The 24,957-nt window shown below is 43.8% G+C and overlaps 1 protein-coding gene across 1 annotated transcript; it reads right to left on the bottom strand.

The window, feature by feature from the left end:
• Positions 1-1,676: 1,676 nt before the first annotated feature.
• On the bottom strand, positions 1,677-24,191 carry ENPP6 (ectonucleotide pyrophosphatase/phosphodiesterase 6; the record flags this gene model as incomplete). The annotated part of the gene is made up of 8 exons (XM_079534081.1): positions 1,677-1,888; positions 2,193-2,316; positions 3,231-3,368; positions 5,308-5,487; positions 6,676-6,817; positions 9,420-9,531; positions 15,082-15,261; positions 23,963-24,191. 8 exons carry the CDS (start codon positions 24,189-24,191, stop codon positions 1,677-1,679), a joined length of 1,317 nt encoding a protein of 438 aa, XP_079390207.1.
• Between the last annotated feature and the right edge of the window lie 766 nt (positions 24,192-24,957).

Below are 24,957 nucleotides of genomic sequence, written 5' to 3'. Positions count from 1 at the left end.
GAGATTTATTTTGCACAAGGAGGGATCTAAATCCTTCTAAAGGCAGTTTTTCACTGAAAGCTCTTGGTTCAGAGGTATTTCAGAGAAGCGCTCAGCTCCTCTGAGGGCGTTGCAGAAGACCACGGCCTCCCAAAGAGGAAAGGACACTTTGCAGGATCAGATCCTGTCAGCTCTGTTTTAGAGTGGCTAATTTCACAGCAGACATTTAATGATGCAAAAGACCACCTCTCTCCTGACCCATGGTGGTATGTATTCATCCCATGTTTAACACCGAGGGCTGTGACAAGTGGGCAGTTTAACAATTTGGTGGCTTTAATCTTCTGAGCTCACAGAGCTGTGCTGCTGGCTTCCTTGTCAGCCCCGTACTGAGCACTGCCCGAGGGAAGATCCATGGCTGCACTGGAGTGAAAGAATAGGGCAAATTGTTTTTTCAAGGGATTTACTGCACCTGCTGTGTTGATGTTTTCAGGATTACATCATCTTTGACTTGCCCTTCAGGTGCACTGCCTCTGAGAGCAGCTCCATGCTCTCCTGCTGTATGTAACTTGACTGTTACAACTTTCTTTGGGCTTGGTAATCCAAAAAAAAGTAGGTATAGTAGCTAGGATTAACAGAGGGAGAGATGGAAAGAAATACGTATGTGTAAACCTCTCTCCCTGCTGCAGAACACCACCTCTAAAAAAAAAAATCAGGGGAGTTTGCAACCTACCACAGTGCTTTAATGGCAGAGAGCAGGAGCTGGTAGAAAAGCAGGAGGCGTCAAAAATCTTCAGAAACACAATTGGGTTAAAGAAAAAACAAAACGAAACAAAACGTGTAAGCAGGTGGATATCATCTTCACCAAGGAAAACAGAGAGGCTGCTAAATGGCAGGCTTCCTCACTGTAATTTGTCCTGAGTGCTAGGTGTCCAGGTGCCATTACAAGTTCTTCCTCTTTTTGATGTGAAGGATTTCCATCACTCTTCTCCCTCTCCATCCCCCTCTCCAGCTGCACTCCCCGATGCAAACCCTGTCCTGAGGGCATGCAGTGCCAGGGCTCACTTTAAGGGAAAGTGAAGGAGGAAAGACTAAGAGAGGTAGGATGCTCTCACTGCTCTCCTCCTGATCTAACTCTGTTGGCACTCAAATCACTCAGCAAAGAGCATGGCTCTTTGGTCTGTTTAGACTGGGCCTGGCTGGCATTGTGAGAAGGTGGAGGTCTGCTGGGGTAAAGGACAAACTTGAAAGAGCTCAGATTAATTCATCGAGGTCTGTCTCTATATGCCTGAGCTTCCCAGTGCCAGCAGCCAGGGTCAGCTTCTCTGTTAAACTTGCTGGGTAAGATGTGTCTGATGTCCAGGGATATCCATATGCACCCACCAGAAAATGTGGCTGGTAGCTGGCCTGAATCCTGCTCCTGTCACCAGTGTTGTAAATTCAGAGCAGCAACACCAGTTTTTCTGGCTGTGGTTAGAGCAGCACACAAATTGGCTTTGCATTAAAACTGGTGTAAAAGCCAGTGTGGTCAGATTCACGCCTGGTGCAGCACAGCAGATGGGTGAGGGCAGCACGCTAGTAAGGAAGCTATTATTCAAATGAAGAAATTCTTGCAGGGGGGAGAGGGAGAGGAAGAAGAAAGAAAAAAAAAAAAAAGAAGAATCAAGTTGCTGGCAACACTGACCGACATTGTTTGGGGATCAGAGCAACCAGAAGAGCAAGAGCAGAGTCAGTGCCAGCACACAGCCGCTCCGTGTGCAGAGTGGCACGCGGACAGCCGTGTTCTTCAGCATGCACTCCACCCTGGACCAGGAGCCATTGTTTGGCTGTGGCTGCACTCCTGCCAGGCTGCACATGACGTTGTAAACATCCACAGATCTGATGGGAGGCGCGCGGTAGTTGGATCTGAAATCTGCAGGAAGAGCAGTAGAGAGAGGCATCAGCGGGTGCAGCTGCGGGCTCCACTGCTGAAATGTGGGGGCAAGGGCTCTTCTGCCCTTCCTGGGGCTTAGCCAAGAGGCTGGGGTGCTAAACGTAATATGTATTATGATTTCCATTGTTATATCTGATAATTACAATCTATATCATTTACAGTATAACTTGGCAAAAACTTTTGTTTTGGATGTTTTCATTCACTATCCATTTGCTCAGCAGAATGCCCAGCTGAAGCAGCCCCAGCCATGTCCCTGGCAGGGCTGGGGATGATGGCATGGTACCTGGCCCATACGCGAGGAAGATGCCCCTCATCTCCATCAGCTCATTGTCGTAGCCATGCCAGCCGTTCTGCCAGGCCTCCCTCTTCCCTGTGCCATTCTCCCAAAAGGGCAACTTGTCCCTGCTCTGGGAAACAGCAGCAAAATTTGTTAGCAATACAAATACAAACTTATTGTTATTATTATTATTATGAATGTATAGTAATATGTTGGTATGTAAATTTCTTTATGTACAAATCTTATAGATTATCTGCTTAACAAGCTCTCAGAATTGCCATGTGCACACTAGATATCTCTAGATATCTCTAGATAACCCATGTCTGATCCTTCTTGTGGCCAGGGGGCTTGGGAGAAATGAGGCATTTTTAGGACAGAATCTGGTGAGCAGGGAGGCTGGTGGAAGAAAAAGTAGTGGAAGTAGAGCTGAAGGAAGCGTAGTAAGATCTCAAGATCTTATATAATGGGAACAGTCTTTTCACATCTGGCCAGAGCAGAACTGGCAGATGAACTGGCAGAAAGAAGAGGAGTAAATCAACAAAACTATAATGGCAAATTATGGAGAACTGGAAAGTCTATTTTAAGGACCCATCTTAATGATTTAACTTTGTCTAGCTTCAGCATAGCTGTCATGCCCTTAGGCTTTCTTATGCTCACAGCAATATTTGATGTAAGCATTGCTGTCAGCATAACTAAATGATGTAATACTTTGACTCAATGTCCAGCAAAAAAATGATCATTGAATCATAGAATTGCCAAGGTTGGAAAAGACTTCCAAGATCATCCAGTCCACCTGTCCACCTATCACCAATATTTCCCACTAAAGCATGTCCCTTAGTATAATATCTAAACTTTTCTTGAGCAGCTCCAGTGACAGTAATTCCACCACCCCCTTGGCAGCCTGCTCCAGCACCTGACCACTCTTTTGGAGAAGCTGTTTTTCCTAAATTTCAACCTGAATCTCCCCTGATATGTTCTTCTTACTGTGTTCATGTATGGCATCTTTTCACATTGATATCTACCCATTTTGCTTCAATACCTTACCTCTACTATGAACCATCCCTCCTCAGCCACAAGAGTTAGAGGAGACACAAATTTTCCTTTTTTATAGAAAAACCTCTCTGGAATATCCTGTATGTTGTAAACATTCATGTGTTCTACAGCTTTCAATTTTTGATATATCTGAAAAGAAAACAAATGTTAGCACATCACATGGCTATAAAGAGCATATGCACACCTATAGGTCCATAAGAACACCTAATTTTTTTAAAATGGCTAATCCCCCCTTAGTCATCAGGACATTCAAACTGAAAAGGTGATGGCTATGGAAATCTCAAGCTCAAAGGTGATGGCTATGGAAAATATCCATATAGGTTTTTTGAGGTTCTGAAGACTTGGATCATAAACACATAGAAAACCAGGTCATTATGCGTACTTACAATACATGCACTCACAGATGTATGCATGTGAGTACATAAACCTAGAGACAGATTAATAAAACCAAACCATCGAGGGAAACCATAAGCTAAACGGTGAAGAGAAATGCTTGAAGGCTCAATGTGGACTCAGTACAGATGAGAAAAAGGAATATTCTCTTTTAGTGAAATCTGCCCTGCGTAGGTGACGCTTTTATACACACGCAGGAGATTTGCACTGTCTGACCGGGGTGCTTCAGACATGCACCCAAGGCTGAAATTCCTCACCCTATAAGTAGTTGGGAAGCTGGGCCTCAGCCCAACCTTCCCACCATGGCTTGGACTAGAGAGTGCTCCTGTTAACTCACCAGGACTTCTGGTGATTCAGAGTGGCATAACTCTTAACTGTAATACCTCTAGGTTATGATACAATCTAATTCCTGAGCACAATTCTTTAAAGTGAATCAAAATCACGGAATCTGACTCTCAGGAAACTGAAAATCAACTTAATTTTGTGTGAAGTGGCAGCACTCCAGTCAGAAGTCCCAAAAAGAAATGAAGGAAGAAGAAAAAAACACGGTGTGAAGCACTGTATTTTACTCTTGATGGGGATATTAGGCTATTTAATGAGAGAGAAACATGTGCTTAACTAGCTTTGTTGGATGAAACCCTGTGTCTCTATGAAGTTGCAACCTACACTTGCCCTTGTTTGAAGGTCTTGCCTACAAAACCAGAGATTGCTAAGTTAAGGCAGTGGAGGACTTTATCAGTGCTGTAATCCCCTGCAGGAACTTGGACCAATGGACTCACACATGCCTCTAAGAAAACCGTCAGTCCTGGCACTAATTTAAAATGTTCACAATATCCCATCTATACAAATCCTGGAGAGCCTCTTCGGGTGCAAAAAATTGGCAGATGTTCTCTTCAATAAATTGCATGACTGACAATGCACTGGAATTTGCTAAAATATATTATAGAAAGCAACATTTCTCAATTGGAGTGAGGATTCCCTGCTTGCACATCCATTTGTCTACTTTCTGAGGATAACAATAATGACTTGTCAAGCTCTGGATTCTGGTTCAGCTATAATTCACAAATGAATTAGTTACAGATGCAGCATTTTCATTCTTTTTAAGTGGCTTCCATATTTCTTTCTGTATTGTTTTAATTTGCCTCTCAACATCCTGTAGTTCTAGCCTTGAGTTTTAATGATGGATTTCACCCAACATGCTTATTCATCAAAACTCTTCAAAGAGAATATTGTAAAAATGGGCTCTTTTTTTTGGTAATTCTAGTCTATATGAGCTGATTCCTCAATCTCTAAGGGTATTTATTGGAATAAAGATGCCTGACCTCTTCCAGATTTTTTGCTAATCCCAGCTACTGAATCAGTAAATTGATTAATATATACAAAATTTTGAAAAAAATCTTCCAGTTATTTATCAGAAGCAAATAGTGGTGGGCTTTGAAAACTCATGCCTGTACCAAATAATAGTGGAACATTATGCTTTTAATTTGTCTGGTGTGAATTCCCTCTGGAAATCTTTGTTACAAGAGCGTAAAGTCACAGGATCAAAGTGGCCATGGAGAAGAGCCACATCCCTGAGGACGGAATTTGGATGTTACATTCATACTAAAGAAACAAGTGTCGTAAGAATCAAGGAAACATGAAATAAAAAAGACCAGCACCAACAAGCTTCACATACCTCCGTGTGCTTCTCTGGAACCGGCCAAAGGCTCACAACAGGACCTCGGTCCTTCATTTGTATTGTGTCACTCATATTGATGTAGTTTTTCAGTTCAATCACTTTGTCTGTCCAAGAGATGTCTGTCATCCCGTGATCAGAGAACAGGAGGACATTGACGTCATGCTGAAGGCCCTTGTTCTGTGAAGTGAGTGCACGACAACTATTATGGCCAGGCTTCATTCTGTCTGTGCTCACTGGTACATTTTAAATCCCATTTGACCTGCTTTGATTTTAGTGGAAGTCCATCAGAAGTAGCATGGCCGAAAATATCCTACATGCAGTGAACTTGGCCACCACCAATATCAGTGGCTGTCTGCTCCCGCGTGCTGCTCTGAGAGAGCCTAAGGGATTGGCACCAGAAAGAGATTAGCTAAAATACTCTCAACCCCCCACCAAATAGCCAGATTCTACATCCCAGCCCCCAGAAATGGTTGACTACATTAGTCTTAAATGGGATTTTAACCGGCTATTCATTGTCTACAGATCAAAATGGCTGCCACAGTACCACCAAAGGTCTTTCCCACTTCCTCTCCTAGAACAGTCACTTGGTGTTACAAGTTTATAATTTTGTGAAAATGGAAAAATATATTCCTCTCTCTGCAAAAACACATAGAGAACTCTGATGTGTACTTAGCACCATGAAAAGAGAGCAGAAGTATCCATAGAATTGACATTTACCCAAAAGCTTGTTATCTTCCTTTTCTCACCACAAAATAATTTGGATAACATTTTTAAGCAAAGCTTCATGTACAGAGTTCTGAGTGGTACCATAAAAACTACCATTAAAGTTAATTGTCAGATTTCATAAACCTTACAAAATGAGCTGTTCTGATTCACTCACCCACTATAAATTCCAGCCAGCAACATGAGTTATAAACAGCCACACGTAGGTTGGTGTATGGCCTCCTGGGGCTATGGGGGTAAGGAGGATTATATCACCATCTACAACAATATGAATCAGGGGAATGGTGTCTTACCTTCCACATGGTATCAAGAGCCTCTCCTTTGAAGGAAATAAAAGTTTACTGCCAATACACCCAATTAACAGGCATTAAACAGGCTCTTCACAGTGCCACAAAGAGCAGTTTTTAAAGCTTTTTGAAGGCTGTGTTATGGTCTCAATTAATTACCAGCTTTGAAAAGGTTTCTCTAACAACTCCTGTTGGAATGGCAACATTACATACACTTTGGGAAGAGGCACAGGTAATTCTGGGCCACACGCATGGTGAACAGCAGATGCTGGTACTGTCATTACTACAGAGCAACAGATCACAGCACAAAGAAAAACAAAATGCCTCCAGAACTCGGTTTTCCAACGCCGCTGACCTTAATCTGCGTGATCATGTTGCTCATGGCTTTGTCCACCTCCTTCAAAGCACTCTTCCGCTGTTCGGACCAGGGGCCATAGTGGTGGCCTTCCACGTCGATGCGCTCGTAGTACACAGCTGCCATTTCAGCGCTGCCATTGCTGGAAGTTGGAGGGAAGATGAGAGGATGATGCGTGTGGGGGTGGTTTGGGAGCCTTAGTAGAGTTAATCTAGTTCTCCTCACCAGCACTTAGAGCACTGGAGCCCTCTGCTATGTCTTCAGATTAGAAAGGCAGCTTGTCGCTTAATGACAGACTGAAAAAATACTGACTTCTGTGCTCAGTGTCCTTTTTAAAAGGACTGTGGGAACTACAAGTAAAATATGCTTTAATTACAGTTTGATTCTTCTGGCTTTCTCCTGTGTGAGGTCTTCCAAACCACTTACGTCAACAAAGGACAGGCTCTTCCGTGACCCTACAGAAACCCACGTAGTGCAATTTGGGGTGAGATTTTAGATGGAGTTTTTGTTCAGGAATCTGATCAATGAGTGGAAGAAAACCAGGGTGATCTCAGGGTTGCACAAGGTTGGTTGGTTACACATTTTTGCACTGAATGCCCCTCAGCCCAATTAGTAGCACATACATTAGTGCTTAATTACAATTTCATGACCACTCTACAGTTCACTGCAAAGCTTGCTGAGAGCAGCTCTGCGGATAAAATCACAAATTTGTATTCAAGAAGTTCAAACACAGTCTTTTTCTATAGTACTTAATATGTGAGAGGTTGTGCCATCCACAATATATGCCCTGATCCAGATCAGGATCCTTACAAGAGGATTTTGTGTGATGATCTAACAGGTCTGGGTTCTCTTATTAAAGACATGCTGGTAGTCTGGGGTGAAGAGTTAGACAGAAGACAAAAAATGGAGGTGAAGGACTGAATGAATGAAATTAGGAGCTATCATTTACATTTGTGAGTTTGCAGAAGAGCCGTCCTGTAGGCAGCTGAATGTCTCTGCCTTGGTGGGAACATCTCTGTCAGTCATCCTACGTGGTTTTAAAACCATTCAGAAGAAGCAGTCCTCTCCACACTCAATTTCATTTTAAGTGTTACTTTCCATCTATCTTAGACACAAATTAATTTCTAAAATGTAACCCTGTAACTTCTGTGCTGGATATGCCCTCCCTGAATTTCCTTAAACAGTTTTCTTCTGCAGCAGTGCCTGTTATTTCACTGCTGAAACTGCTTTGGCTTCTCATTTGCAACTAAAAGACCATTTGATCTAGACAAAAACCAAGAAAAATCTTGATTGAATAAAACAAAAGGTCTTTCTTAGACCATGGAGAGATTTCTCAACAAGGGCTCAGTGCTCTAGTGATGCATGTTGAACCATACTCACAGCTTCAGTGTATGTTAGTGCTGTATTCTCCTATCATCAGTAAATTTCAAAAGAAATTGATATGGAAAACTTGCTAAGGAAAGCTGAACAGCATCTATAATTGTACCAAGAAGGGTTTTATTTTATTAACACCCTTTATAGGCACCACACAACCTTCATGGAAACAGCCCTGAAGTTCTACATGGGGAAGAGACATAAGGGAGGCTTTAGGGAAAGAGAAAGAAACCCAGGCAGAAATTCTAGAGGGGATAATGCGCAAACAGAAACAGTTCAGAGACCAAACCACCCTCAGCTCCTGCAGGATCTGTAGGATTTGGGCACTATGGGAAGCTTGCTGCAGACAACACGGTAACATAGATTTGCCCTCTTTCTGAAATGGCTGGCTCTCACCTCTTGCAAGCTGCCCTGCCCACACTTGCATATCCCTGCTTTTCTCACTGCCAGCTGCAGCAAATAACCTTGTGACTCCAGGTGAAATAGCTATTGAAACATTTTCAGTGGATTTTCACATGTTCTGAGACAGCTTCCCTATAAGCCTTCTGCTGTAAATGGCATTAATTTGCAAGCACCTTTGCATCAGGACCCTGCATGCAGCTGGAAGCCATATCCCCAGCAGCTCTCCCATCATTTTGGAGCCTTTCTGTCAAGGGCAAGTAACCCTCAGCATCTGCATACTAGACTTTTCAGATTCAGTTGTGTAGGAGATGGAACCAACAAGATTTTAAATGAGGAAGCAAAGGTAAGGCTTAGGCTACCCACATAGTGGTGTAGTCTCAACGCATGTAATTTTACAAGCTACAAGGAATTCTTCTTTGCTAACCTTTGGATAAGAGATGGTGCAACTCAAATGCTGGGTGTGGAACATGCTGCTTTCCTCAGAGCCAGCTGAGAGATGTCTTATCATAGCACTCGTATTTACACAGAATCAATGCCTAATCCAAAAGAATTGTGCCTCAGATGTTTTAAAATGCAGAAGGAGCCAAAACACTGTTCTTGTAAACAAGGGACCAGAGCTGAATGTCTTAAGAGCGCTCTCTAAATCTTTGCATTTCAAAGTCTACTACTGTAGGTCAGAGGAGAGATTCTCACAGCCTGATACTGAAGTTGTTTGGAACAATAAGTCAGGTTGTCTCCTCTGTGTTGTAACCTACTCACAATAAAAAGGAACATGTGTTTCCCTCTGACCTTACTGTAACTCTCTGTTCCTGTATACAGTCATGTTTCTACGACAGTATTATAATCTACTCTTGAATCTCATCTTCCTATGTGGAAGCTAATCCTGAAAATTGCCCTAGAGCTCATAGTAAACCCAAATATTCACTTTTAGGAAAGGAAAGAACTTCTGCAGAACTTTAATGACGTACCGGAGAGCCTCGAGAGCATCGCTGATAGCATCCGCAAAGTTTTGGTCTGATGGGACACTGAAGTATTCGCGGCAATAACTTGGTCTGACTCCAAGGATTTCAACCTCACAACCTATGAATGAAAAATGTGATATGTTCTGCAGTTTCACCTTCGTTTCAGACCCCACAGACTGTTATTCACAGTAAATTCCCTGTGGCATTACTTACCTTACACCTTCCATGCTGGAAACTTTGCGGTTGGGAATGGAAAAGGGGAGAGAGCTTTGCTGGATGAGTGCTTGCAGCAAATGGAACATTGGATCATTTTATTTCCCTCTTTAAAGGGAAAGCATGACCTTCCAAGGACACAAAACTCTGGTACCCTCATGGCCCATCAATTCCACCTAAATCACTCGCTAGTTTCCATCTTAACTGCTCTGGCCACATATCCTCATTTCCAGACTTCCAACACCGTAGATTTAGATGACGTTCCCTCGAAGGTTGGCAAATATTTTCCACTTAGACACACTGCATCTTACATCATAATATCCTCTATAAAACATATTTTATTATGTGATTCTGGCACTCCCTATTAAATCTGTTTCCCAGGAGATCTTGTTGAAACAGTATAAACCAATTAACTCTCTTGGTAACTTGCAGCCTTCCTTGCAAAATACAGTCCAGAAATTTGTGGCAACAAATCCTACAGGAGAACACAGCCCTGAACACACAAAAACTTGTTTCTGTGGTTTTCTGCCCTTTTGCTCTCTGGTTCCTGTGCTGATGAATAACATTAATATTTAAAAGAACAGAGCTTTCAGAAACACTGGATTCATGCAAAATATGTTTAGAGAACCCCAGAGTGCTCCCATCAGAGCTATGTATTTACTGGTAGGTTACTGGGGCGCAAGAGAAAAAATAGATCTTTTGAAAAATGTACTTTGTATACAGCAATACCATCGGGTCAAAAAGGCAACTCTAAGTGGTACACTGAATCTGCCTACATTTAGGTCACTATGCCATTCCTTTGGGATGAAAGAGAGGCTTAAGGACTGTCAGAAGCCGGTACATTGGCTGGGAGGAATTAAGGAGGTGTAAGTCTAGAGAGAGCACTAGGGCAAATTGCAGAGCTCTTCTCCGAGACATTTCACAGTGTTTTGATCACTGGAACATTCAGCAAAGAGAAATTGTCTGTGTCATGCACCTCAGCCTGCAGAAGCTCATATTGCTGAGATGCAATACTGGGATACAGGGAAAAGAAAACATCTTGCAAAATAAGTTGACCAAGAGACCTGGTATTGCAGAGCGAGTCGCAACAGGCAATTGCAAGGGATGTAGTATTGCAACAGATGAAACACCACACCTTTTGGCTTTGTTCAGTTTAGGCTGTCCACACTACGTCTCTCCTGTTTAGGCAACGACTTGTTAAAAACAGGCCTTTGGTGACTGGACAGCCTACTTTTAGGAACTTGATGCCTTTGAATGCTACCAAAACAGACAGCAAGTTTGAAGGGACATCCAGTTTACATGCTAAAATGCTGGGAGACAGATTTCTAAAGGATCTAACTCTAGTCCAGTTTCTTCTGCTACAGCAGTCATTCCAGTCTTTTACATCTTCAGTTCTGGCTAAGCACGTACCTATCAGCAGGCCCATGTAATTAATATGGTTGCACACCTCATACGACATCTACCTGGATGGGATTAGAGCCAAAGAAATTTACAATCAGAGGTGTAAAATCTAGTTGCTCAAATGCATTCTTCTGCATGATGTCCTAGGTGCTGCCAGCAGCAAAACACAAGCTTTTAGACACCTCGTATACTAGAGGTAATGCAGTAATCCTCTTTGGTTTTGCTAGCATTTCAGGACTGAACTGGAACTTCACAGCCAGTTTCCTCTCTGGCAGAAGGGAAATCTTGGAAAAGACTGGATCCAAAGCCATTCTTCTAGTAAGGACGTGTTTGGAAACACAAGGCAGTCATGGCTAACTTGAGAACTGATGCTTAGAATTCTAGATTAGATGGATGGTTGCTCATAGGTTGACTTTTCCTCTTCAGATACTGACACTAGATTATAATTTTCTCAGATATTGTTCTCCAGAATTACTCACATAATAATTTTAACTGACAGCATCAACTTCTTGGGAACCTGGACAATTTTATTTGCTCTGATATCTTTGCTATTTCTGGATTGTCAAGGGATGAACATGACATATGAGCCTACAGAAGCAGCAAAAATTAGAGGTAAATTTTGGCCTCTTCAGTGGTAAATGAGAAAGAACAAGTGGACAAAAAGCGTGGAGTTCATTGACAGTGTTCTATTTCATTTGTTTGTTTAGGGTTTTGTGGTTAGGTTTGCTGTGGATTTTTTGCCTCTGTACAGAACTAAACAGAACTTAAAATTGAATTTGTGGTGTTCAGGCTTGTTAAAATTCCAAAGTACTGGCCTCTGAAGACCCTCTAGTAATTACATTGTATCTTGGTAGAGGCTAGGACAGGTGGTAAATTTTTTCATTTAAATATAATGGGAAAGGATATTTGAAAGCATTTGGAGCCAGCCAAAGGGAATGTTATACTTTTCTTGGTTCAAGTACAAATAGATGAGTTGTATGTGCTGAGATCTAACATTGAATATCTTTCTGCATAGTTTTGTAAAGGAAATTAAACCTTTATTTCAAAACTTCACTGGAGCAGTAATAAAGAATTCTTTCGCAATGATACATACGCTCTATCTGACATTGAGACTTGAGCCTCTGCCAATTTTAAATTGTGTTTCTAAACATTAATTTAACAGTTGGATACTTCATGTCATAACAGAAAGTTTTGACAACTTTCCAGACTAGCTCCATGGTCTGGAAAATGTTGTGCTCAAATGACAAAAGGTTGGATTTGGAGTTTATTTTTCCCTTTCTCTCATTTCAGCATTTAGAAAAGACGTCACTGCACTTCAGCTGAAGCACACAATGCTGAAAAATGAACCTCAATATGGTGTTAGCTATTGTGTTTTTCTGAGTGATCAAACATTCAGAGAATACACAACTTTTTCCCCAGGAGTGCCTTGAAGAGCAGATGATGCCTGATAAACACACGATGCTCATCTATGAAGCAAGACTGTTGTTGCCATTAATAAAAAACATCTCTACAAGCCAAATGCTTACCACAAGAGCTTTTGGCACAAGCAGCACTGGGACACTCAGTGCAGTGGAGTTTTGGATCCTCTGCTTCTAGGTCTAGGATGGCCCAAATTAATTCTGCCCACTTGGCTGTGTTTACGCTCAGATGTGGATATGATTAAATGAATGTTCACATTCAACAACCCATTGCTTGGTGTCCCCTTGTTTTGGGGTTTAGATTTTCTTTGTCTAAACACTGAATATGCACACCAGTGCAAGAGAGGGAAAGATATGAAGCAGCAGATTTCGGGTTCCAAATTTGGAACTGGGACTGATGAGGAAATGGTAGTGAAGTAAGTTGACCCTGGGAATTAGCTCTCTGGCATTTACAACACATCTCCATTACATTTGATCACTCTTGTTTGGGTCATTGTCTTCAATGACTGCTAGCTAGAGAGAAAATAGTGTCTTGCAGAACAAAGTGCAATGAATTTGGCACTACCCTGCTGTTCCTGTTAACAAACAACAAAGAACATGCACCACCAGGCTTTTTGTTCCAATAAAGGAGTTTGAGAACAGGTTTCAGGATTGCCAAAAAAGTGATCAGTTTATGTTTGTGACATCATTTTCAGTTGATATAAATAGATGACCTGAGAACTTTCAAATAGAATGTATAGACTTGCAATCAGATGTTCAACTCAAAAATCTGATCATGTCTCTTCACCAGACTTTCATAAGCCCTCTCTTACCAGAGAGAAATATCCTTCACTTCACAACCACACCTTACTCATGTCATCGCCCTTGGCAGTGTGCACATTTATGAAAAATTGTCAAGGATGAAGCAGAGGAGAAATAGAACTTCATCAAAAATCTCAGACAAACACCTTGAGATCTCACTAGGAATTGCAGCTGCCACCATCAAGCCCACCTGACGTGTTAGTTTCACAGCAACAAGGTCATACGTCCTACTGATTTTATTCCTCGCTTTTTTTAATGTTTAAAAAATATATATTAAAAATAAAATGTTTTGCTACTTCAATAGTAATGATATTGTACGTTTTATGAGGGTTGCTCTGAAAGTAATGCCTCCTGTTTTATTACATTAGCTTATGATGTATGAAGCAAATGGTGGTGGTATGGCAGTAGAGGTTGAACATTCACACCAATACTCTGTTACATGTTGTTGTCATATGACAGATGGCAGCAGATGGGCACTCTGACAAAATGGTGCCTGGCATGGAAGTGCCTACAAAGCAAAAGGGTGTCATTGAATTCCTCCACATGGAAAAAAAAAACATTCATTGATACTTTCTCAATGCTTTTGGAGACAGTGGGTGCGAGCACAGTGAGGTAGTGAGTGGTGCGTTTCAGCAGTGGCAACAGTGATAGTAGTTCACAATCTTCACTCCACTGGTGAAGATTGCTGTGAGCACAGCAAACAGGCTCTTGTTCATCACTGGTGAAAATGCACAGCTGATGGTGGTGGCTATGTTGGAAAAGAGTGTTTTGGGAGTTTCCTTTACCAAATAGTGTTACTGTGCTCTTTGTATTGGTTGCAGTTTCTACAGAAATAAATAGGAGGTATTACTTTTGGAGCAACTGTATGTTCAGCCCAAGACAATTCCTCTTTGCTCAGTGTGGCCCAGGCAGGCCAAGAGGTTGGATATTCATGTTCTATCTATTCTGCCATTCCAATCCTTTGAGAACACAAGCCAATCTTGCCACTCTCAGAGCTTTTCTCTCTGGCTAGCTTTTCAACCTCTTTCATCTTGGTTTGCTCCTCTTTCCCATTCCTAAAACTGTTCCTTTCTCCTGGAGAGAGTACACTGAGACGGCAGAGATGGGTTGGCTGGGAGCCTTAGTGATTTCAATAGTCCAGTACCCAACAAACCAGGAATGCAAAGGCCAAATCCCTCCAAATTGGTGGCTCATGCTTGGAGAAACTGATCTCAGGAAAGCTAGTGATGAGGAAGATGAGAATGGTGCTCACTCCTGCTCACCAATAAACGCTTTGCTTTCCACTGGGGATTTTGCTACTTTCATAATACAAGTTGATAGCCTTCAGCTCTCAGCTACTAAGTTTCAGGTTAAAAACAAATAAACATTGGGAAAGGATGGTTACTGTTTAGCTTGGATCAGTGATATGGTCTATGGCATTGCTCTGCACAGCAGGGATACAGGTGGACTGAAGGCAGGAGCAGCTGGGGATGAAGCAGATGCTCTGCAAGCCAACAATGGCCCTAAAGATAATCTTTGGTGGAATATTACTTCCTTGTAACACCTGAGTCGTTTTCTCTTCTAAGCCATAGGAAATCTGCAATCTGCCTATGGCTTAGAAAAGAGAATTCATTTCCATAAGTGATTAGTAAAGTATTCTTGTTTCAGAGCTGTAGTGCATGAAAAAGCCACCCTATGGAGTACAGACTGCTTAAAGATACATCCATAAAGACTCTGTATATTTAGTGCACGCATGACCTTGAAATGGATCTTGAAAATCTCCTTCCTATTATACACCACATTAAAACAAACAGGCTTAATTTAGGAAAACTGGTATTAATTTTTGACATACTAACCTGGCCAGTAGTACATGAAAACATTCTTTTTTTCTTTCATCATTGTGACCCACAAAGGCTCCGATCCATTCCACCAGAGAGGTAGGAGGCTTTCTTTATTCACACCAATATCGAAAGAAACATTCATCTTCTGGTCCCACATGTAGTTTCCAATCATCTGATGAACCTCACAGTGGCGACCTTTGGGGAGGGAGAATAAAAAGAGCACCGTCAGACCTACATTCTCCAGCAGAAAGATGCCACCGGCAACACACCCGTTACCACCTGCTCACTCAGCAAGTCAGCTGAAAAGATGCCTCTGGAAGGATAAATGGTATGGAAAGAATGTGTAGCTAGGTCAGCTGGAATCTGCCAACTTTTAAGGACCTGTGGTCAGAAGGGACTCTCCCAGCTCAAACAACTCACTGTAGCAGCAGCCACAGAGGTGCCATGTGTTGGGCTGAGTTCTGGCTTCTCTGCATACAACATCTGCCAGGTCCGAGACTATTTTAAGACATCTGCCCACACGCAGCCTCAGTACCGCAGTACGTAACAGGAAAGGATAGAAGTGTGATCTAGAATTCTAGAAGGAATTTCAGGAAACTCACATTTGTCCTCTGCTTCATCTAGTGCGTGCATTGCTCAGTGCTGGTACTTAAGACAACAGAGTAACAGTTCTCAGAATACAGGAAAAAATAATGAAGAGCAAGGCCACCATCCTTCAAGTGGCCTAAAAGCTGCACATTGGCAAGGACAGAGGGAATCGGGCAGGACACAGCCGGCGCAAGCGGCCCTCTCCATCCTCCATGCTGTCCCACTAAACCAAGTACTCGCTTCCTTGGGGCTCTTTTTGTCACCAGAACCAGCCAAGAGGCCCCCTACTCCTGGCACATACCTTAGCTGCAAGCCGCAGACCCACAGAAGGTCCAGATGTGCAACCAGGGTGGGGCCCTTCCAGCCTATTTGTTTGAAGGGTCCCTCTCTCCTCTTTGAAATAATCCATGGTCCACATTGGTTTTCCTCATACAAGTCAGAAATAGGCTAAAACCTTTACATACTACTTTAATTTCAATTACTGTTTGCTGGTACTGTTGTGTTTTTTAAAAGCGTGAACATGCTTTGTTCTTAACTCTTGGACAGCACTCATTGCATTAGATATTTTTAAGCCCTCTTACTGCACACTGGGAGTATTTGGGCAACTTTCTATTACAAGACACTGGTATGTATTGGTTGAAAGCTGCCTTATCGCTGTCAGAAGAGAAGATACAGTACAGTAAGAGTTAATCTGCAAGTGAGCTAATAAAAATGGAAAAAGAAACATTAGAGATTAAGTTGTACTGGAAGATAATGATTTCCTCATCTTAAAAAGCAACAACTAACGTATCTGTGAGGCACCACCATCATTATCTGGTGACTCATGGCATTTCAAGGATCCAGATTACAGACATTGATTACCGTGAGAACAAGCATGGTGAACAGAACTGAAATAACCTCAGTATGCTTGTTTTAAAAAAGCAGAGGACTCTGTATATTTAGTGTACATGTGACCTTGAAATGGATCTTGAAAATCTCCTTCCTATTATATACCACATTAAAACAAACAGGCTTCTCCTTTCTATTATACACCATATTAAAACAAACAGGCTTAATTTAGGAAAACTGGTGGACTGGAGGGGAAGTAATCTGTCCTCCTCAGGCTGCCAAGAACTTACTTCACTGTAAATCTAAAAAAAACACCAGTAGGAAGCCTCTGTAGTGCCTCAAAAATGAAAGTTTCTACTTTGAGGACAGCCTCGTCTCTTCAGCTCCTTGAAGCCCACATACTCCCAGCCATATATCAACCTGCAGAGCCAGCAACTGCTGCCAGCCCCAGAAACCTGCAGGTTGGGCTGAAGCTGGGAGGTCACACATCTGTTTGATGCACAGTACAGCTTTCATAGAAAAACAATGAGCTCCAGCTGCTACTGATGTCAGCCCCCTATAGGATTTGAGGTCTACTGTCAGTTGGCTCACCTCTTTAAGGAACAGAGCAGAGATTGTTCTTTGTAGCGTTGTTGCAAAGTTTCATTATGTGTGTGCAGCAATACAGAGGACAGTATCCTGAACACCACATTAGATGAGTTAATTCTTCTATAGACTCCAGCTCTTTTTACACAAAAAAAGATACTTACAAGATTGTAAGGCAGCAATTTTCAGTGTTTTAAGAGAAATGTGATTCAGTTGCTGTTTTGGAAGCATCTGCAGTGCATGCCAGACTCCAAAGTACTTCTATATGCTGCTAGTTGTGCTCCTGGAGAACCTCTACAGCAACAAATAATTGCAATACACACACAATATAAAGCATGGAAAGATTCAAACTAATCTAAAATACCATCTAAATCTAAATATTTTTCAAGTTTACAGACTTACAGAGCCAAGAGGGAACACCAGATGAGCAGACAGGACCATGTAACACTACGCAGAGATATTCTGCTTGCCTGGAGATGATGTCCCAGGCAGACCTCAGATTTCTTTGGAAGACATCAGTAGCCAACTAATCAATCTCTTCCTTGCATTGTTCATCCCCATGTTCATCATCAAGAAATGCCACTCAAAAAGCATGCCTGCTCTCTAATTTGATTTTTGCCCTGTGTTAATCTTTAGCCATGGCACTTTCATGCCTCACTCACTAGATTAAAAAGCCTTGCAATAGCTAGGATTTCTATTCTGAAGACACTTATACATGGAATTAAGGTCATTTCTCAAATTTATTTTGAGCCACATGTGCAGCCCAAGTTTTTTTTTTTTACATCCTTTGCTGTAATTTATTTCCCCCAGCCTGAGAAAATGACCTCTGGTGATCCCTCTTTTTAACAATTGTCAAAATAGTAACGTGTTGTTACGTGGTCACCATAGCACGCTGAGTTTATTATTGATTCCATTACTGCTACTTTCCTCTGTATTCAAATATTAACTTTAGAGTTTCAGAAGAAGAAACAGGGCAAAACTCAAATACAGTGGACAGATGTCATGAGTTAAAGTCACTGCAGTTGCAGTAAAAGAACAACCCTTCCTCAATTAACAGAGAAAATGAAAAAACATACAGTTCCTAGGACTATAACTGCTGTATCCTTCTGGAAGAGAGCCAGGAAAAGGAACTGAGTTCCTCCATGAAAACTCTGTGCACAAGTCCTGTAAGTTTCTACAGTGGAGTAGAAGAGATCTCCCAAGCTATCGTGCTAGTCTGTAGAATTGCATGATGTCTCATATCATTGATTGCTGCCTAACCCTGGAATCACACTAATCCAGAGATGAGTGATTAGTCCATGAGAAGTCAGTGGGAACCCTCATCCTGATGAAACAGCCCTACCACCTGCAAGTCCCCAAGCAAAAACAGTTCATGCAGGATGTGAGCAGACTATTTATGCTCCCAGAAGAGCCTGTTGGCAATGCCTATCCATTTTTTATGGCCTTCAGGAACATACTGATCCAAAACTGAAACACTGTAGCCCATATCAACCCAGAACTTGACATACAAGAAGTTCACTCCAAAAGACACAAAAATCTGCTACGTGCAGCATTTATTTATTTATTTCTAGAGGGGATTAATTGATCTGCAACTCCTGTGCCTCAGCAGCCTCAGATTTAAGCGGTTTGTGGATTGGAGCACAGCACTGTGCAGAGCTGCTGGCTGCACCATTAGAGAGGGATATATTTTAAGGTAGCAAGCTCAAAAGAAAAAAAAAGAAAAAGAAAAAAAACCAAGAACATAAAAACTAGGCTCTTCAAAATTCTCTTATCTTCTTATCTTTGCCTTGTGTAAGAGCTTGCTTAGGTGATGAACAGAAGATGTCCTCGTGCTTTCTGGGACCAAGCTGGAGCTCAGGTTCTGTTTAACCTGACAGCAGAAACAAGACATCCACTGAAACCTTCACCAGCAAAAATGAGAGCCAGGTCATTTGAGTACTGCAGTACTAACCACTACACCACTACACTGCAGTACATACACTATGCAGTACATACACTACACGTGTATGTAGCTCTGCAGTTTGAAAGCGAGAGAAAGAGCAGGTTCCAAAGTGAAACATACTTTCTCAGCTCCCAGAGAGTGCTGTGGTGGGGTAGTGGCTGTGTTCACATTTTGCTGGTGTTGGCCACATTCCCTGCTGACAGAACTTAAAGGGCACACACGCAGTGGTGACAGTTAATAATTAAGCATGGCAATCCCTATCCTCCATCTGTACTAGACAGCCATAACTTGGGCTGCCTGGAGAAGGCACCAGACAGGGCTCCCTGCAGGTACTGTGTAGATGTTAGGCCTGCAGTGCCACGCTGTAAGCCAGGAGACCACCACAGGATAAATGTGCATGTGAGGGTGAGCAGTTCTGCATGGCACACCAGCAGCACAGTGTACAACAGGATGGGCTGTACTGGCAGGAAAATGGGAGTACATCGAGCTATGGCAGTGGAACAGCTCTGTAAAGACTGTGGACATCAACATGGGATTCAGAAGACCTGAGATGCCCTCTGCTCCACTTCCTCCTCTATCTCACATGATCCATGGGGTCTTGCAGCCTCCTTGCAAGAACAGACATCTCAGAAGAGAGGCATGGAAGCTGCTCATCCACTGCTCTCCGTGCACCCATTTCCACCATCAGGATCTCTCTCCACTATGCTGCCCATAGAGGCCAAGAGGCCCACAGCCCCTCACAGCCACCAGAAAGGCTTGCATTTGTTGTTGGGATCTCAGAAAATGAATCCTGTCCCTGTCTCCAGCTCAGGCACAGTGCTGATGTTTACACCAGCTGCAAATGGTGCAGGCCTGGCCTCAGCCATGCCAGAGGGACTGCAGAGCTGGGGTGCCCCAGCAGGACCAACTGCCTGTGTCTGCCTCTAAAACTCTGCAATGTAAGCAACTTTTCTCCTGAGAAAGGGCATGCACAGCTCCCCATATGACTCCTGTTGTGAATGGAGACCTCAGATTTTCCATTTACTTTGGCAGGAAACCTCCCAGCAGAACCATGCCAAGACAGAGAAAGGGAAGCACTAAGCACTTTCCATAGGATAAGATCCTGAGGTGGCTTGTGATCTTAACTCCTTTCTTTGCAAAACAAAACAACACAGGGTGTGACTAAGTGAGTCTTTTGGATGGGCAAATCTGTGTTCCTTCTTCCCTCTGTGGCCAAACCTACTTCTAGTCCAGCAGAGCTCCTTCCAACACAGCATCAGTGATATTTTTTGCCTATTTCACCATTTAAGTGATGCTTTCCATCACTAACACGACCCCACTTCTCCCCAGGGAGTATATTTGCATATACTTGGATTGCAGGCCATGTGAGCACAACTGTCTTCCAGCCTACTCAGTGTTAGCAGATTTATAAAGTTAAAGATTCTAGTTTACACAATTTCAGGGTGCCATTAAATTTGTAGAAGGGGATCAAGTATCTAGAGAGCTTTTGTCACTTTTATAAAATTTGCCTTGAAAACTTCTTGCTCTAAGGCATCATTTTTTCTATAGTATTTTTATTCACAGCTTTGGTCACTGATTCAAAGGGTATTTGCCCACAACAAGGATATTTCTGTTGCCAGAATGCCTTCCTGCCTGTGCTAATTTCTTGTCTGCAATCACAGAACTCTGTGATAGTAGAAAAAAAAAAGAAAAAAGAAAAAACCTATCAAGCTGCAATATCAGATATGGAGAATGGTAAATTAGGACATCAGGTAGGATGTAGATTAGCAGCAGAAGAATTAGGGGAAGAACTAATTTAGTATGAGGAGGATCAACATGGAATAGTATTGTCTTAGGATGACTCAAATTTGAGGATTAGCAGTAAAGATTTTCTTCTCTTTACTCTCTCTCTATAATGAGCAGTCCCACCTCTGGCAGGGCTCTATGGCTTATTGCACTTAACAGCCCAAACCTCTGGCCTGGTCACATTTCAGCCTGGTGGTTGTCATCCTACCCCATCATTCCCTGAATGCATCGGTTTTAGCAACTCATAATCCTCCATTTCACCACCATAGGTTTTCAATTAGCTTTCCCATCACTGTCATGCAGTGCGGCATGATCATAGAAAGTCATCTCCACTCCACACTTCTCAACATTTAACAGTTCTTTCACCAAGACTCTGTGTACTGCATTACCTAAGCTGTGTGCTCTTTCTCCCACTGCAGCTAGTAAGTATTGCCAGCAAAATGGGGTGTGTTTCATGTTGCTTGTTAGTGCTTTTTAGATCCATGCCTCTTCATCATCAGTTTTCGGTTAGACCATCTTTTGCTAAAGCTCAGAGAACTCTCCCTTGGTAGACTGATGGCTAGTCTTGGTAATCCTGAAGGTCTTTTCCAACCTAAATGCTTCTCTGATTTGAACCACCCCGCTCCAGATGCATAAAGCTCACACAGACACTTGGTGAAGGGCAAAGCACAGAAAGGAGAGGCCTTGTTCATGAGAATAGAAGGAGAAAGAAGGAAACGCATCTCAGCTGCAGTATCTCATGCCTAGGCTCTCAGTGAGCCCAGAGTAGGGCTGCGAGCATGCCTGTGTGGATGTGGTTCCTCACAGGCTAGTGAATGCATAGGGAAAGAAGGGACAGAGTGCTCAGAGTGAGAGGTGGGATGTAAGGAGCAAATAGGGCTGTGAATGTGCAGATGTTTCTCAAGCTGATTTACTGAATATACGCCTACGGATTATGAAAGGGCTCTTAGAAATGCGAAGATAGAGCAACTTGAAGGTTGCTCGTGATACAGAGGCTCAGGCAAGACATACAGATTAGACTGACCTTGTAGTCCCTGATTTCTGAGAACAAACTAGTAACCTTTAAGTCCTGCATGTGCCAGTTTCTAAGGGAAGAAAAGTCAGTTACAGGCACCCCCACAAATTGCAGTGTCCGATGTGAGATCAGATTGGACATGCCTGGACAGCATACAGCTTCACCCCCACCAGCAGCACTATGTCTACCTTCTGCCTCAGCACCTCCTAAACCTGATAAAAAGGGTTTGGTTGGACAGCACCTTGACATCAGCCAGCAATGTGTCCTCACAGCCCAGAAAGCCAACTGTGTCCTGGGCTGCATCAACAGAAGCCAGCAGGTCAGGGAGGTGATCCTGCCCCTTTGCTCTGCACTGTGAGACCTCACCTGAAGTAATGTGTCCAAATAGGGGGGTTCTCATACAGGAGAGTTGTGGATGTGTTGGAGCACATCCAGAGGAGGGCCACAGAATTAATCCAAGGGATGGAGCAGCTCCCTATGAAGACAGGCCGAGAGAGCTGGGGCTGTGCAGCACAGAGAAGCGAAGGCTCTGGGGAGACTTGAGAGTAGCCTTTTAGTATCTAAAGGGGGTCTCTAAGAAGGAAGGGGACAGGCTCTTTAGCAGGGTCTGCTGTGACAGGACACGGGGAAATGGTTTCACACTAAAAGAGGGGAGATTCGGATTGGATATAAGGAAGAAGTGTTTCACACTAAGGGTGGTGAGGCACTGGCACAGGTTGCCCAGAGAAGTAGTGAGAAGTAGCCCATCCCTGGAGACAGCCAAGGTCAGGCTGGACGGGCTCCGAGCACCTGATGGAGCTGTAGGTGTCCCTGTTCAGTGCAGGGGGTTGACCAGATGGCCTTTAGAGGTCCCTTCCAACTCAAAAGATTCTATGATTCTATGAAACATACACCTACACTCCGAGTGCTCAGGAACAGTCTCAGATCTTCCTCTGGGCTTGTTTGTCACCTAAATCCAGTCCTCATTTCTTGCTGACTGTTTAACAGTGCTGTGGCTCATGCACCACAAATGTTAATTACTGTTTGCAGGTTATTTCTATTTGCATGGAGAGCCATGTCATGAAGGTCAGGAGACTTCAGACAGTGTGTGAGACAGAGCTCTATCTCATGACTTCATACTAGAAACTGGTACCCTAGAACATGACAAGTCTGGTAGGCATGCTTCATTGCCTAAAACAAAACCCCTTTGTGAGTACTAAACCCTTCAAAGGGTTGATGATGGACTTCACTCTACACACATGCACTTAACCGGTGTGATGACAAATTGTGGTAAGGAGAGAAAGCAGCTGCTCCCTGTTTCCCTTAGTGACTTCATCCACAGGCTTTTCACAAATAAGAAGTGTAATGCATACACCTAAATGAAATGCTCCACAGTGGAGTGGCAGACTTAAATTAACAGTTTTCAACTTCTATTTTTTTTTTTTTTTAATTCATAGAATCAATTAATTCAATGAAATGAGCACTGATAGGCATTCCTCTCAAGATGGGGAGGAGAGAGTTAAGCAGTTTCAAAACAAGCTGGGCACCACTGATGTCAGGTCCTGTCTTACAATGGCATCTCTTTGCCCTCCCAGCAAGCAGCATACAGACTGCTGGGCTGTGCATTGTTCTGCAGGCAGCAGAAGATGCCACCAACCCAGGAGGAATTGGACTTCCTCACTGTTCCCAGATAGCTGAAAGGCCCTGTTTGTCAGATCACCACAGAGAAAGGATCTGATCTGAAACTCCAGAAAAACTTTTCTGGCTCTTTATGTACTTAGATTTTGGCTTCAGGGTGCCTTTATCCAATAGGGATGGTGCAGCTGCACCCTGCATCTTCCTAGTGCCTCTGTTCCCCCCCCCCACTACGCATGCCTTTTTATTGACTGAAAGCTGGCTGAGCAGCCCCGTGCTCACTGCTTTCCGCTTATTTCTGCGTTTAGAGCGCAGCAGGCAAGGCGAGGAGCCCTGCATCGCTGTAAAACCCTCTCTGAGCAGCGTTCCCGGTTCGGGACCGCTCTGGTTATCCTCTCACCTACAGCAGCAGCACTAAGCTGCGTACCTTCAGGCTCCCGGCTAACAGCACGACGGGGCACCCACAAGTGCTGTATACGGAAAGGTAGGCGAGACACCCTCTGCCTCTGCGCGGAGCATCGCGGCAGCAAATCACTCACCCGTCATCAGCGTGTAGTAGTTGGGGTAGGAGAGGCTAGGGAAGTCGGGGGTCATGTAGTCCACCTTCACTCCCATGCCGATGATGTCCCGAAAGCCCGGCAGGGACTCCAGCTCCGCATCGTCGATGTAATCGAAGCGGAAACCGTCGAGGAGGAAAAGCAACAGCTTGCGGCGGGCAGAGGCGACGGCGAGGAGGACGACGAAGACGAAGATCGCGCGGATCCCCATGGCGGGCTGAGCGGCGAGGGCTGTACGGCGGGGCCGGATCTGGCACCGCTCTCTTCCACCCGCTTTAAAGCTACAGCCGCGCGTTAATTGCGAACGGGTGATGGGCTGCCGGGCCTCTGTGTGGGCGGGGGGTCAGCGAGCGGAGCACCGCCAGAGACGGTCCTCGGCGTGCTGCGGGATTGAGCAGCTCCTCGTGCTTTAATAGGAGAAGCCAGCCTTCGGCCTTGAGAACGCAGCGTTTTGCTTGGCTGTCGGTACCGCTGTTAGGGGTAAGAGCTGGGCGGTGCCAAGTTTCACATTAATGAAGAGTTGTTTGCGCCTTGGTCGCAGGGTCCTCCTCCCGTCAGCGCAGAAGTGCCGATGTCTCCGCATCCCGGCTTTCCCGCAGCGCAGGACGTTGCCTCCCATTAACCCCGCTCACGTCGGGCCAAGCCCTGCTGGATGAGCAGCACAGCCTCCAGCCTCCCTCGCAGCCTGCCTCCCCTTTGCCCTGCTCTGAACCGCCCGCACCTGTGCAAGGGCTGAGCACAAAGCACCGGGTGGCGGCACCCCGAGCCAGGGCAAGGTTCTTCACATTTCTTCACTCAGCATTTACAGCTGTTACCATCTTGGCAACGTTAGGCCTCTCTGTATTTTTGTTTATCTCATCTTGCCTGGCTTTACTTTTGTCCATCTCTTGGCAAAACAGCAGCTCTTAGCACAACTGTGCCAGACCCGTGCAACCACATTGCAGCCCAGGTCAGACAGCAGCTCTGGGGCTGCCAGC

The sequence above is a fragment of the Tetrao urogallus genome (genome assembly GCF_951394365.1).
Source record: "Tetrao urogallus genome assembly, chromosome: 4".
Lineage (NCBI taxonomy): Eukaryota > Metazoa > Chordata > Aves > Galliformes > Phasianidae > Tetrao > Tetrao urogallus.
This window is presented reverse-complemented; position numbering and strand designations above follow the sequence as displayed.